General features: G+C 46.9%; 1 protein-coding gene across 3 annotated transcripts in view; it reads left to right on the top strand.

The window, feature by feature from the left end:
* Window positions 1-12,923, top strand: part of LOC147012446 (piezo-type mechanosensitive ion channel component 2-like) — a 182,048-nt gene continuing 169,125 nt past the window's right edge. For all 3 annotated transcript variants that reach the window (XM_085856680.1, XM_085856681.1, XM_085856679.1), the window contains exons 1-2: window positions 1-202; window positions 1,834-1,915. In XM_085856680.1, coding sequence (XP_085712806.1) covers window positions 1,843-1,915 — 73 coding nt within the window. In that variant the 5' untranslated portion in view covers window positions 1-202; window positions 1,834-1,842. The remainder of the gene's footprint in view (window positions 203-1,833; window positions 1,916-12,923) is intronic.

Here is a 12,923-nt window from a genome sequence, read left to right as displayed (position 1 = left end):
TCCTCCTCCCGCTCGCTTCGTCTCACAGCGAGTCCTCCTCACTCTGGTCCGGATTCGGACCCTCCTGGTTCCGCATGGAATCGAACCATGAAAGGGGAAACAAAGCCGGAATTTTGCGCGTAGAACGTAAGTGAAGTTTTGGCGAAAAACTAACGGAGGAAGAGGAGTCTGGAGGAAGCAGAGCGTCGGCTGAAGGAGCCAGGTGTGTGTCCCGTGTCCCGTGTCCCGTGTCCCGTGTCCCGTGTCCTCGCTCACCATGTCCATGATTTCTTTCACGAACACTCATCTGATCTCACCTCCTTATCTTCTCTCATTACCTCATCTTTACTCATCTCTCATTACCTCATGCCCCCTCATCTCACCTCCTTATCTTCTCTCATTACCTCATCTCTCATTACCTCATGTCCCCTCATTTCACCTCCTTATCTTCTCTCATTACCTCATCTCTCATTACCTCATCTTTACTCATCTCTCATTACCTCATCTTTACTCATCTCTCATTACCTCATCTCTCATTATCTCCTTATCTTCTGTAATTAACTCATCAATCATTTCCTTATCATCAATCATCACCATCTATCCTCATCACCTCATAGCTTATATCATGGCATCACATCCTCTGATCTCCTGTCCCCTCTTCTCAAAACTTCTTGCTCTTCTAATCTTCATCTAAATTGTAACACACCTCCTCATCTCGTACTTCTCATCCTCACATCGAGGACATTATCATTCCCTTCCTGTCTCTGCACGCCATTAGTACTTCACCGCCATGTCTGCCTTCACTACTTCGATCATATTTCAACTCCAATGTTAACTCTGTTTGAACTTCCTCGCCAATGAATGAACCCCACCGTGTGAACCCCCACACACCATGAATCCCCCCCACACCATGAATCCCCCCCACACCATGAATCCCCCCCACACCATGAACCCCCCACACCATGAACCCCCCACACCATGAACCCCCCACACCATGAACCCCCCCACACCATGAACCCCCCCCACACCATGAATCACCCCAACCCATGCATGCCTTTCTCCCGTGGACCCCCTTCCTCATGAATCCCCTCCCATACAATGAATCCCACTCCCCCATCAACCCCTCTCCTCCATGAATCATCCCCATGAATCCTCCTGTGAATCCCCTTTCTCCCATGAACCCCCCACCCCCACGCCATGAATACCACTCCCCATCAAACCTTCTCTGTGAATCATACCCATGAATCCCCCTTGTCCTGCAAACCCCTCACCCCATGAACTCCCTACCCTATGAATCCCCCTCATGAATTACCTCCACCTATAAATTACCTCCTCATGGATTTTACCACAGGAATCCCCTCTTCCCTGAATCATCCTCCCTCAGGAATCCTCCTCCCTCAGGCAGCCTCCTCCCTTGTGAAGCCCCCCATGAACCCCTCTGCTCCGTGAATCCCCTCCCCCTGAATCCCCCTTACCCGTGAATCCCCCCACATCGTGCATCCCCTCCCCTTTAATACCCACCTCCTCAAGTGAATCCCCTTCCCTGTTAATCCTCCTCCCTCATGAATTCCCCCGCTCCTGTGAATTCCCTTCGATGAAATCCTCCACCCCATGAACCCCTTCCCCTGTTAAACATCTCCACCCGTCCCCGTGACTCCCCACTCAATGAATCCCCTTCTTGCCCCCATGCCGTGAATACCCCCCCCCCCATGAATCCCCCTCCTTTGTGAATCACCCCCATTAAATCCCCTTCCCCATGAATCTCCCTTCCCCGTGAACCCAGCCTTCCCATGTTTTTCCCACCCCCATGAATCCATCTCCATGAATTTCCCTGCATCCCACCCCGATGTCCAGGGCGTTGTGATGGCTGCACACGTGGCTCTCCTCGCATCCGGCTTGATGTTTCGCTTCGTGCTGCCCCTGGTGCTCATGGCGGGTAAGGGCTACTCAGCAGATCAACAGATCGGTGTTCCTGGCCATTACCTCCCCCTTCCCTCCCCCACTCCAATCTACCCCCCCCCAACCCCCTCATCTTGTGGACAAGCGTTGGGCTGCTTATTCACACCTGACGTCATTTTTAGCAGAACAAAACAACTGATACATGTGAATAACCGCAACAACCACAATGTATAACTCTTCAGGGGGGTACGAGCAAGCGCTTTGTAAAATCTCAACATCAACAACCATTCACAAACAACCATTATCCTGACGTGCTTTTAACAGATGTGATTGTCTTATGATGTCAGACACCGGCGTTACGTCACTTTCATTGACGGGGTATGATTGGTTTGGGTCCGGTCTCCGAACTCCCAACTGAGTTTTGATGCAAGAATTTTCGTTGTGGGTTTTAATTTGGAAATTCCTTTCATGTGACGTGTTACGAACTCTGCTCATCGGCAAACCACTCCGAACCTCATTCACCACGGGCGCCTCACCTGACAGGTGTGTTCGGTGTCGTTCGCGGCATGCGGGGGTGGTGTAAGTGTGAGAGAAAGGAAAGCATGGGGGTATCCCCCATAAGGCAGGAAATTGAAACAACACTCGATAGTGTTATTATGCAGGAACTTTAAACTTTATTGAAATATCATTGTAACCGGCTTCGAGGCCACATTCCATATGATGTGTGCAGCACACTTCTAGAGCGGGTAGTGCACTTTTTGAGTGGGTATCACACTTTTTGAGCAGGTAGCACACTTTTTGAGCAGGTAGCACACTTTTTGAGCAGGTAGCACACTTTTTGAGCAGGTAGCACACTTTTTGAGCAGGTAGCACACTTTTTGAGCAGGTAGCACAGTTTTTGCGCTGTCTAGTTTCTCGTTGATTCCTCATCGGACAACTGTCGGCTTGGTGGCTCCCAGAAGGGGTGATGCATCGATGTCCCTCGGATGGCCGTTAAGCCTGACAACCCCTCTGCCAGCATTGCTGTTCGTTAAAGATTGCACGGTGTGTTATGTGAAGAGTATGCACGTTGTCGCCGGTACTCTGAACAAATTTTTGCTTAAATTGCAGGTAGCCAGTAGTCTAGTCTTGGACATCCCTTGACACATGAGATTGCACCACTCGCTATCTCAGAGTGTGGTTGTTGTGTGGTTCAGCAGCTCCCATACTGCAAACAAATTTACTTGTACAGGTGTTTGCATGTCACAGGGCTGACTAGACAGGATGGCCAAGACATAGAGGTATTCACACTCACCTGGGTTTGAATCCCGAGCCAGTTCTAAACTGTCATTCTGGTGTTTCACAAACAGGGTGATTCATCAATATGCGTGTCATCCTTCTGAAGGACGATAAACGTGTGTCCTGTCTGCCAGCATTTGTTGGTGGACATTAAAGATCCCATGGTGTCCATCTCTAAGAGGAGGTGAGCTATTGCCATGGCAAAATTCCAAATTCCTGCCTTAACTAGTCGAACGTCAGGCCTGGCCAGCCGGTTCATCAAGACTCGGGCCAAGCTTCCCTCAGCCGACCCCACAAGAATTGTGTGATAAATGATAATGGTGACCATTAAAGAAGAAGAAGAAGAAGAAAAAGAGGTCTTTGCATGTCATGTCATACATGAACAAACTGGTCTTCGGCTATGAAGAGAAACCATGATATAACTGTAATATGTGTGCACATGGGGGTGGTGAAAGGGGTCTATAGATTGATATAATTAAATTGAGGGGGGGGAGGGAGAAAGAGGAGGACGACGAAGCACAATGGGGAGAGGAAAAGAAAGAAAGGGGGATTTAGAGGATATGAGGTTAAGGGTAGAGGAGGGAATGGACATGTATGAATGGGCAGCGGCGAAATTAGGTCTTTGCTTTTGCATATGTAACTAGAACGAGCACTCGGTAGAGCGCATACTTCTTCCAGGCTGATGGCAGGTTACGTTTTGTATCCCACTGATTGGCTGGATCTGGATCCAGACCAGAAACAAAATCGAATCAATTCATCCTTGTCACACACCCACCTGTCCACCAAGTTTCGTTCAAATCCGTCCTTAACTTTTTGAGATATCCTGTTCACAGACAGACAGTTGGGGGTGAAAACATAACCCCTGTCCACCTTCTGTGGCGGAGGTAATAAATAGATGTTGCCTTCCTTGCAATGTAATATTTTTTTTTAAGTGCGGCTTTATTGTCTTTTATTTGTTGTAAGCGCCGGCTACTCATTCCTCATGGGTTCACGACCGACTCCCGGCATGCTGCTTGCTGAACCTGATGAAGTGAAGCTACCTGTGTAACCGGCATGTTCATGGCCTCGTATGCCGTCATTTTCCGAGTTATTACCTTCACCCTATCCCTCATCCCTCATCTCTGCAGCTCGTGCCTAATGCTGTGATTTTGGCAGTGATGCCAATTATATGGTTCTGTGGTCATAGCTGAAGAATTGCTCGAAAAGCTCACCTGGCTTCGATTTGACAGATTTGCTTGGCACACACTCAACGGGCACAAGCCGGTGTGGATTATCTGTGGTGTTTGAGACCAATTGTGTGAAATGCTGACATTGAATCCCACAGGTGTGAAGCTTAGCAATCGTGGATCTGTGGGTTGTTTCGATCTCCGCGTTCAAGTCGTTTCAGAACTCCAGAGGATCATCCGGTTCTCCAAAGGCAAGGGCTGTGCAAGATACAAGAAGCTTGTCTATCTTGCGTTGTTCGTGCAGCAGTCATGGTCAAGCGGCGAAAGGTTCAATCCGATCGGTGAAGGAACATGAATTGTGAGGTCCGGAGTACCTGGATGAATGAGTTTGTAATATCTTCCTTCGTGGGTTTGGTTATCGAGGCTTTTCCTTTTTGGCTTCTGGGTTTCTGCTCGATGGCTTGTTTCAAGGTCGGGTTGAGGTCCCGATGCATCTGGTGTCTAACCACGTGGTCGCATCAGTTTGGGGTCCAGGATGGCATGACACCCTCTGTGGGACTTCCCAGTGGGATGAATGAATTGCACATCGCTCTGTCCGCCCGTGACGATGGAGTCTGTGAGTTCGTTCTCTAAGAAAAAAAAACAAAATCACTCTTGTAGTTGTTTCTCTAAAAGCACCTTCTCACGGAAGTTGTTTCGATCGACTCGTGGACATATATTTATTCTTTAAATTGTGCATTTTATAGAGAAACTTGCGTCAACACAAGTGCATAATCGGACTGGAAATCTGTTTTTATAACTTTCACTGTAATTGTTACCATACCAGGCCTGCAGTTAAAAAGGTCTGGATGTGACTGTTCAAGGAAATCCTGCCAATGCAACAATAAGTTTGTCAAAATAAACAGGAAAACGGGTAACTTGAAATAATACATTTTAAAAAGTTTCAAACGTCCGTGTAGTGAAAAGACAAGGGAGGACGAGGCGCTCGCAGGCTCGAAGCACACAATAAAATAACTCAGGATTGTTTGCTTGATGTCCCGTGCTGTCACGTCCAGGACGGCTCTGTGCTCGCCTGCGAGACTGCTAGACCACCAGGAACAGTTTCTTGAAAAAGTTTAAATATGTGCTTGCTTTGGACCAGGTCATGTCCTTTGGTGGTTCCTGCAATTCGGCTGCAGTCGAGCTGGTGCTCATTTTGTACAATCGCAGTCAGGAAACTGTGCCACAGATAATGACATCGGTCGAGATGGAATAAACGTTCCTGCTTTCCTCCCCACCGCATCCCCCTTTTCCACAAGTGAGTCATGGTTGGCATTTCACACTGGATCGTGGCGGATCGGCTCGCAGTCAGAGTTGAGAAATCGGTTTTGGATTCGCGCAGTCATTTTGAATCGTTTTTAAGAAATGCTCGAGATGTCAACCAGGGAGAGTGTTTGCAACACACACACACACACACACACACACACACACACACACACACACACACACACACACACACACACACACACACACACACACACACACACACACACACACACACACACACACACACACACACACACACACACACATATATATGCATGTTACAAGTAAACTCTGTTAGCAGAACAATTGTTTCTTGAGTTTCCCTATCGTTTGTGTTCATTGCTTCACTTCTATCTGCTGGTCAAGACGTTGTGTGTCCTTTCGAGTTACCCACCATCCCGTTTTGAGTAGTCATGATCAAGCAGCCGACGGGTCCACTCGAAGGTCTCACTTGTTCATAACGGTTTCAGCCTGGGCCTCGGTTTGAACCCGTTACCCTTTATCATAGTGTGAACTTACCATGTCGATTTCTTCATTTGTCATGCTAAAAATCCATCCATTCCAACAATGGGAACCATGAAGTCAGCACCATCTCAAATAGAAACACTTTGCATGAATCGACGGCATTTAATCATACATTGTTCTGATATTGTGGCCACCTGGCACTCGCTGTGCCCCAATGCATTTTCTTGTTAAAATTAAGTTGACAAAAGGTCAGTTGTGGAGCGGTGATGTTATGGTTAGAGTTAGAGCGTCTGCTCCGAGTCTGGGAGGTCGGCGGTTAAAACCCAGCTGAGTCATAGCAAACACTTTAAAATGGTACGTGTTGCTTCCTTGCCTGATACTCAGAATTTAAAAGGATAATAACACGGACAATCCCCTAGGTTTGGCATCGATGAGAAGGAGGAAATTCCTCCTTAAGAAATGCCCTGCTGAGTGCGGTGAGAAATGTGGAGCCATTGTTGTGACATTGCTGATACCCAGTGCCCCTGTAAGTGACGACACTTCCCCCAAGCTCAGTGGCTGTGTTTGTCTCGTCTAACAGCCGTGGGTGCATGGTTGCGTGCGTGCGTGCGTGCGTGCATGTGCGCGCTCTCCACTACGATCCTGAGATCCTGGGAAAGAAAAAAAGTCCATTGTGGAGAAGAAAGTCGTTTTCTCAGACTAAAATCAGGTTGAACATGCAGTCATCTCGGAACTGAAATTGACCTGATGTTTGATATCTTGTGTGGATAGAAGTCCAAAGCATGTCTCGATTGTTGTTTCTTGAAGGAGTTGTTCACTGAAAGAGAAATCCTTACCTTGTTCCTCTCCCCAAGTCGAAACTGCATGCTCACCTCTGTTCATTCATCCCCCCTCTTCTCTCGCTTGTGGAATTGTCTTCCAGAGTCTGTTGTGTTGATCTCTTCCATCCACTGCTGTGATCGGCTGCTGTCCATCATCATCTCTTATTCTTTCCCATTTCCACCTCTGAGCTTTACTGCACCTACTGAGACCCAGTTCTCCCTCCCGTGTGGTCCATCCATGCGTTCTTGCTCTAGAGTTGGTGTTAAAGTTTATGTTTATTGTTTCATTGCCCCCATGCACACAAACCGATAAGCGGGGTTAAGCAATTGCATCACTTCTGTCCATCTGTCTGTCCACAAACGTCAGTTTATAATTGAGGAAGAACTTATTTAAATTTAATGTTATATTTTTAACACAAATCGGAACTTCAATCGAAAGACAAGTTTGTCGTTTTACAGTGCTGTACTTAAGCTCTGAATTTGGCCCGATCGCTCATGCGCAGAGAGGAGGAAGAGAGGACATTAGGACCATACTCTGTGCAGAGCGCTGGTGCTGCCGGAACAGTCCGACACAGTATACCAGCAAGCTGGCACTCATTTTGCCGACCTCAGAAAGATGACAGGTCGAGTTAACCCCACCTGGTATTAATTCAACAGCCGAGTGGGATTTGAACTCAGGACCCCAGGATCCAAAGCCCTCCACCCGAACCATTAAACCAACACCAAGATCATTGAGATCATCTTTTCGAGATCATTTTTTACTCTGTCTGCCTGTCTGGTATAATTGACACAAACAACAGGCATGTATGACTGATGTAATGTGTTCAACAAGGTGGTGTAAAAAAAAAAAGAAAAAAGATGCGGCATCAATGGTGGTAGACTTCCGAAAAAGTTTTTCTTTTTTTATTCATTTTCCTTTTTCAAAACCCTTTATTTTATTTCAGTTGAATTGTGTACTTGAACAGTGTATAACACAAATTGCCTTCATGGCACTTTCAAAACCCTTCCGTTTAGTAGTACTTTGACAAGTAGACGCTACAGAGCAAAAATATATACGGACTGTAATTATGGCATTTTAGGTCATCATGACCCCCAAACCCCAAATCCTCAAATCCTCCCCTCTCCACAGCAAGTCTTCACCACACCCCCCCCCCCCCTTCTAAACCCTCACCCCAACTCTCTATCCTCCCCTACTGCCTTTCTTCTTCCAGACCTCAACTACTCCAACCACATTTCCCAAGTCCATAATGTGCCCCCCCAACCCCAAGCCCTCAATCACCCCTCCTAAACATTATCTTCTCTCCAAACTCACTGTCCTCCACTCCCCCTTTCTTCCCGTTCTTAGCAATGTTCCTGTTACTCTTCCTTAAGAACAATGTTAAAAATAAATAAATAAATAAAAACATTTAATTCACAATCTCACAAGATTCTGTCATATCGCGATTCATTTGTAAAAATAGTTGATAGGTCAGCTAAATGAGGAATGAGAAAAACACACAAGGTCATTAGTAATGGAAAAATAACATTCAGCCGGAACTCCTCGGACAAAGAGCTTTACAATGAAATGGGTTTTATGGTCCCTGTCCGAGTCGTTTAAGAGAAAATTGTCATAAAGACAAACGGAATAAGAATATTATTTATATATACAGTAATTACTTAACAAATGTTGTCGTGTGACTATCGATTAGCTTGTAGGGCCTCTCCATACCCTAATCACAGCATGGAACCTCACTATCATCTCTACCTGTGGCTTGTAGGGCCGCTCCATACCATAATCACAGCATGGAACCTCACTATCATCTCTACCTGTGGCTTGTAGGGCCGCTCCATACCATAATCACAGCATGGAACCTCACTATCATCTCTACCTGTGGCTTGTAGGGCCGCTCCATACCATAATCACAGCATGGAACCTCACTATCATCTCTACCTGTGGCTTGTAGGACCTCTCCATACCATAATCACAGCATGGAACCTCACTATCATCTCTACCTGTGGCTTGTAGGACTTCTCCATACCATAATCACAGCATGGAACCTCACTATCATCTCTACCTGTGGCTTGTAGGGCCTCTCCATACCATAATCACAGCATGGAACCTCGCTATCATCTCTACCTGTAGCTTGTAGGGCCTCCCCATACCCTAAACACAGCGTGGAACCTTGCTATCATCTCTACCTGCAGCTTATAGGGCCTCTCCATACCATAATCACAGCATGGAACCTCGCTATCATCTCTACCTGTGGCTTGTAGGGCCTCCCCATACCCTAAACACAGCGTGGAACCTTGCTATCATCTCTACCTGTGGCTTGTCAGGCCTCTCCATACCATAATCACAGCATGGAACCTCGCTATCATCTCTACCTGTGGCTTGTAGGGCCTCTCCATACCATAAACACAGCATGGAACCTCGCTATCATCTCTACCTGTGGCTTGTAGGGCCTCTCCATACCATAAACACAGCATGGAACCTTGCTATCATCTCTACCTGTGGCTTGTAGGGCCTCCCCATACCCTACTCACAGCATGGAACCTCGCTATCATCTCTACCTGTGGCTTGTAGGGCCTCTCCATACCATAAACACAGCATGGAACCTCGCTATCATCTCTACCTGTGGCTTGTAGGGCCTCCCCATACCCTAAACACAGTGTGGAACCTTGCTATCATCTCTATCTGTAGCTTGTAGGGCCTCCCCATACCCTAAACACAGTGTGGAACCTCGCTATCATCTCTACCTGTAGCTTGTAGGGCCTCCCCATACCCTAAACACAGCGTGGAACCTTGCTATCATCTCTACCTGCAGCTTATAGGGCCTCTCCATACCATAATCACAGCATGGAACCTTGCTATCATCTCTACCTGTAGCCTGTAGGGCCTCTCCATACCATAATCACAGCATGGAACCTCACTATCATCTCTACCTGTGGCTTGTAGGGCCTCTCCATACCATAATCACAGCATGGAACCTCACTATCATCTCTACCTGTAGCTTGTAGGGCCTCCCCATACCCTAAACACAGCGTGGAACCTTGCTATCATCTCTGCCTGTGGCTTGTAGGGCCTCCCCATACCTTAATCACAGCATGGAACCTTGCTATCATCTCTACCTGTAACTTGTAGGGCCTCTCCATACCATAATCACAGCATGGAACCTTGCTATCATCTCTACCTGTAACTTGTAGGGCCTCCCCATACCTTAATCACAGCATGGAACCTTGCTATCATCTCTACCTGTAACTTGTAGGGCCTCCCCATACCATAATCACAGCATGGAACCTTGCTATCATCTCTACCTGTAGCTTGTAGGGCCTCCCCATACCATAATCACAGCATGGAACCTTGCTATCATCTCCAGCTGTAGCTTGTAGGGCCTCCCCATACCTTAATCACAGCATGGAACCTTGCTATCATCTCTACCTGTAACTTGTAGGGCCTCCCCATACCATAATCACAGCATGGAACCTTGCTATCATCTCTACCTGTAGCTTGTAGGGCCTCTCCATACCCTAAACACAGCATGGAACCTTGCTATCATCTCTACCTGCAGCTTATAGGGCCTCCCCATACCCTAAACACAGCATGGAACCTTGCTATCATCTCTACCTGCAGCTTATAGGGCCTCCCCATACCCTAAACACAGCATGGAACCTTGCTATCATCTCTATCTGTAGCTTGTCAGGTCTCCCCATACCCTAAACACAGCATGGAATCTTGCTATCATCTCTACCTGTAGCCTGTAGGGCCTCCCCATACCCTAAACACATCATGGAACCTTGCTATCATCTCTACCTGTGGCTTGTAGGGCCTCTCCATACCCTAAACACAGCATGGAACCTTGCTATCATCTCTACCTGTAGCCTGTAGGGCCTCCCCATACCCTAAACACAGCATGGAACCTTGCTATCATCTCTACCTGCAGCTTATAGGGCCTCTCCATACCCTAAACACAGCATGGAACCTTGCTATCATCTCTATCTGTAGCTTGTCAGGTCTCCCCATACCCTAAACACAGCATGGAACCTTGCTATCATCTCTACCTGTAGCCTGTAGGGCCTCCCCATAACCTAAACACATCATGGAACCTTGCTATCATCTCTACCTGCAGCTTATAGGGCCTCCCCATACCCTAAACACAGCATGGAACCTTGCTATCATCTCTACCTGCAGCTTATAGGGCCTCCCCATACCCTAAACACAGCATGGAACCTTGCTATCATCTCTACCTGTAGCCTGTAGGGCCTCTCCATACCCTAATCACAGAATGGAACCTTGCTATCATCTCTCCCTGTAGCTTGTAGGGCCTCCCCATACCTTAATCACAGCATGGAACCTTGCTATCATCTCTACCTGTAGCTTGTAGGGCCTCCCCGTACCATAATCACAGCATGGAACCTTGCTATCATCTCTACCTGTAGCCTGTAGGGCCTCCCCATACCCTAAACACAGCATGGAACCTTGCTATCATCTCTATCTGCAGCTTGTCAGGCCTCCCCATACCATAATCACAGCATGGAACCTTGCTATCATCTCTACCTTTAGCTTGTAGGGCCTCTCCATACCCTAAACACATCATGGAACCTTGCTATCATCTCTACCTGCAGCTTATAGGGCCTCCCCATACCCTAAACACAGCATGGAACCTTGCTATCATCTCTATCTGTAGCTTGTCAGGTCTCCCCATACCCTAAACACAGCATGGAACCTTGCTATCATCTCTACCTGTAGCCTGTAGGGCCTCCCCATACCCTAAACACATCATGGAACCTTGCTATCATCTCCACCTGCAGCTTATAGGGCCTCTCCATACCATAATCACAGAATGGAACCTTGCTATCATCTCTACCTGTAGCTTGTAGGGCCTCACGGTACCATAATCACAGCATGAAACCTCACTGTCATCTCTTCCTGTGTTTAATAGGTTTGAGGAGAGATTGTCTGCCATTAATTTTTTTGCATATAAAGTCTACACTCATGGTGACAGAGGGCAGAAGGCAATCCACTGACACTGGGACAACACAAGATCGCAACAAGCAAGGGGTGGACAGACAGGAGGAAGAGGAGCATCATGTGTCCCTGAGTTATTTCAGGTTTTGTGGTTGGCTTAAAATCCATAATTGGTATGCAGACATGTCACATGACAGACGCTGCCATTAGTCTCAAAAGAAACATAGGTGCAGTTTTTGTTCCACAAAACCGTTTTTCACATTTTGATGCCCCAAAAAGTCATGTCCATTCATCTAACTTTCTGTCATCAGGTTCTCTTCTTTCTTCAAGTGATTTCTGATGGTCCATCAGCTTGATGCGGATGATGCCTGTAAATCCTTTATTTCATGTTGCCTTTCCGCATGGTGTATTTGAGTTTGACGAGGACCGTTGAAATGGTCCTGCTGGAGGTGTCCGTCCATTCTCTGATGGCTGATCATCATACCTCGCTGGACTTGCGTTAACTCCTTCCTTCCGGGAACGATGTTCTGCAACGGAGTTCAGTAGGGTTGACATTCTGTCCCTGACTGTTTCGAAAGTGTCTTTTGATATTTACTCTGATGCAAATCAGGTGCACTGGTGAGCATGTCACAACTGGAAAGAGTTACTGGCTCTTGAGAAGAGGATCAGGTACAGTATGAACGACATAACCTAAAACGACCAAACATCAGTTTTCCTCTTTTTTTCTTTTCCTTTTCTTCAACCTCTCATTCTTGTTTTGCTTGTGTCTTGTTTTGTGTTATCTCATCATTAATTCCATCTCTCATTCCTCGTTTTCTTTCAAGTTCTTCAACCTTCCTTACAGTCCTCTGTTTATGTCGATAAACAGCAGATGCTGAACACCATTAAATATTTACGAGACAAAGTGTGTTCATAAAGACCATTGTGTTTTATATAAAGGATAAAGGGTTTGGGAGGGAAGGGTGCGACTCAAACAGGATGACAAGTAAAGATGGAGGGTGTGAGTGAGATGTGCACTCATGTAAAGAATGGAATGGAGTTGTAGTACCATCTACCCGAATAGTG

Source organism: Eptatretus burgeri, chromosome 15 (genome assembly GCF_056783735.1).
Source record: "Eptatretus burgeri isolate ZD-2024b chromosome 15, Ebu_testis_v1, whole genome shotgun sequence".
In the NCBI taxonomy this organism is placed as follows: domain Eukaryota; kingdom Metazoa; phylum Chordata; class Myxini; order Myxiniformes; family Myxinidae; genus Eptatretus; species Eptatretus burgeri.
This window is presented reverse-complemented; position numbering and strand designations above follow the sequence as displayed.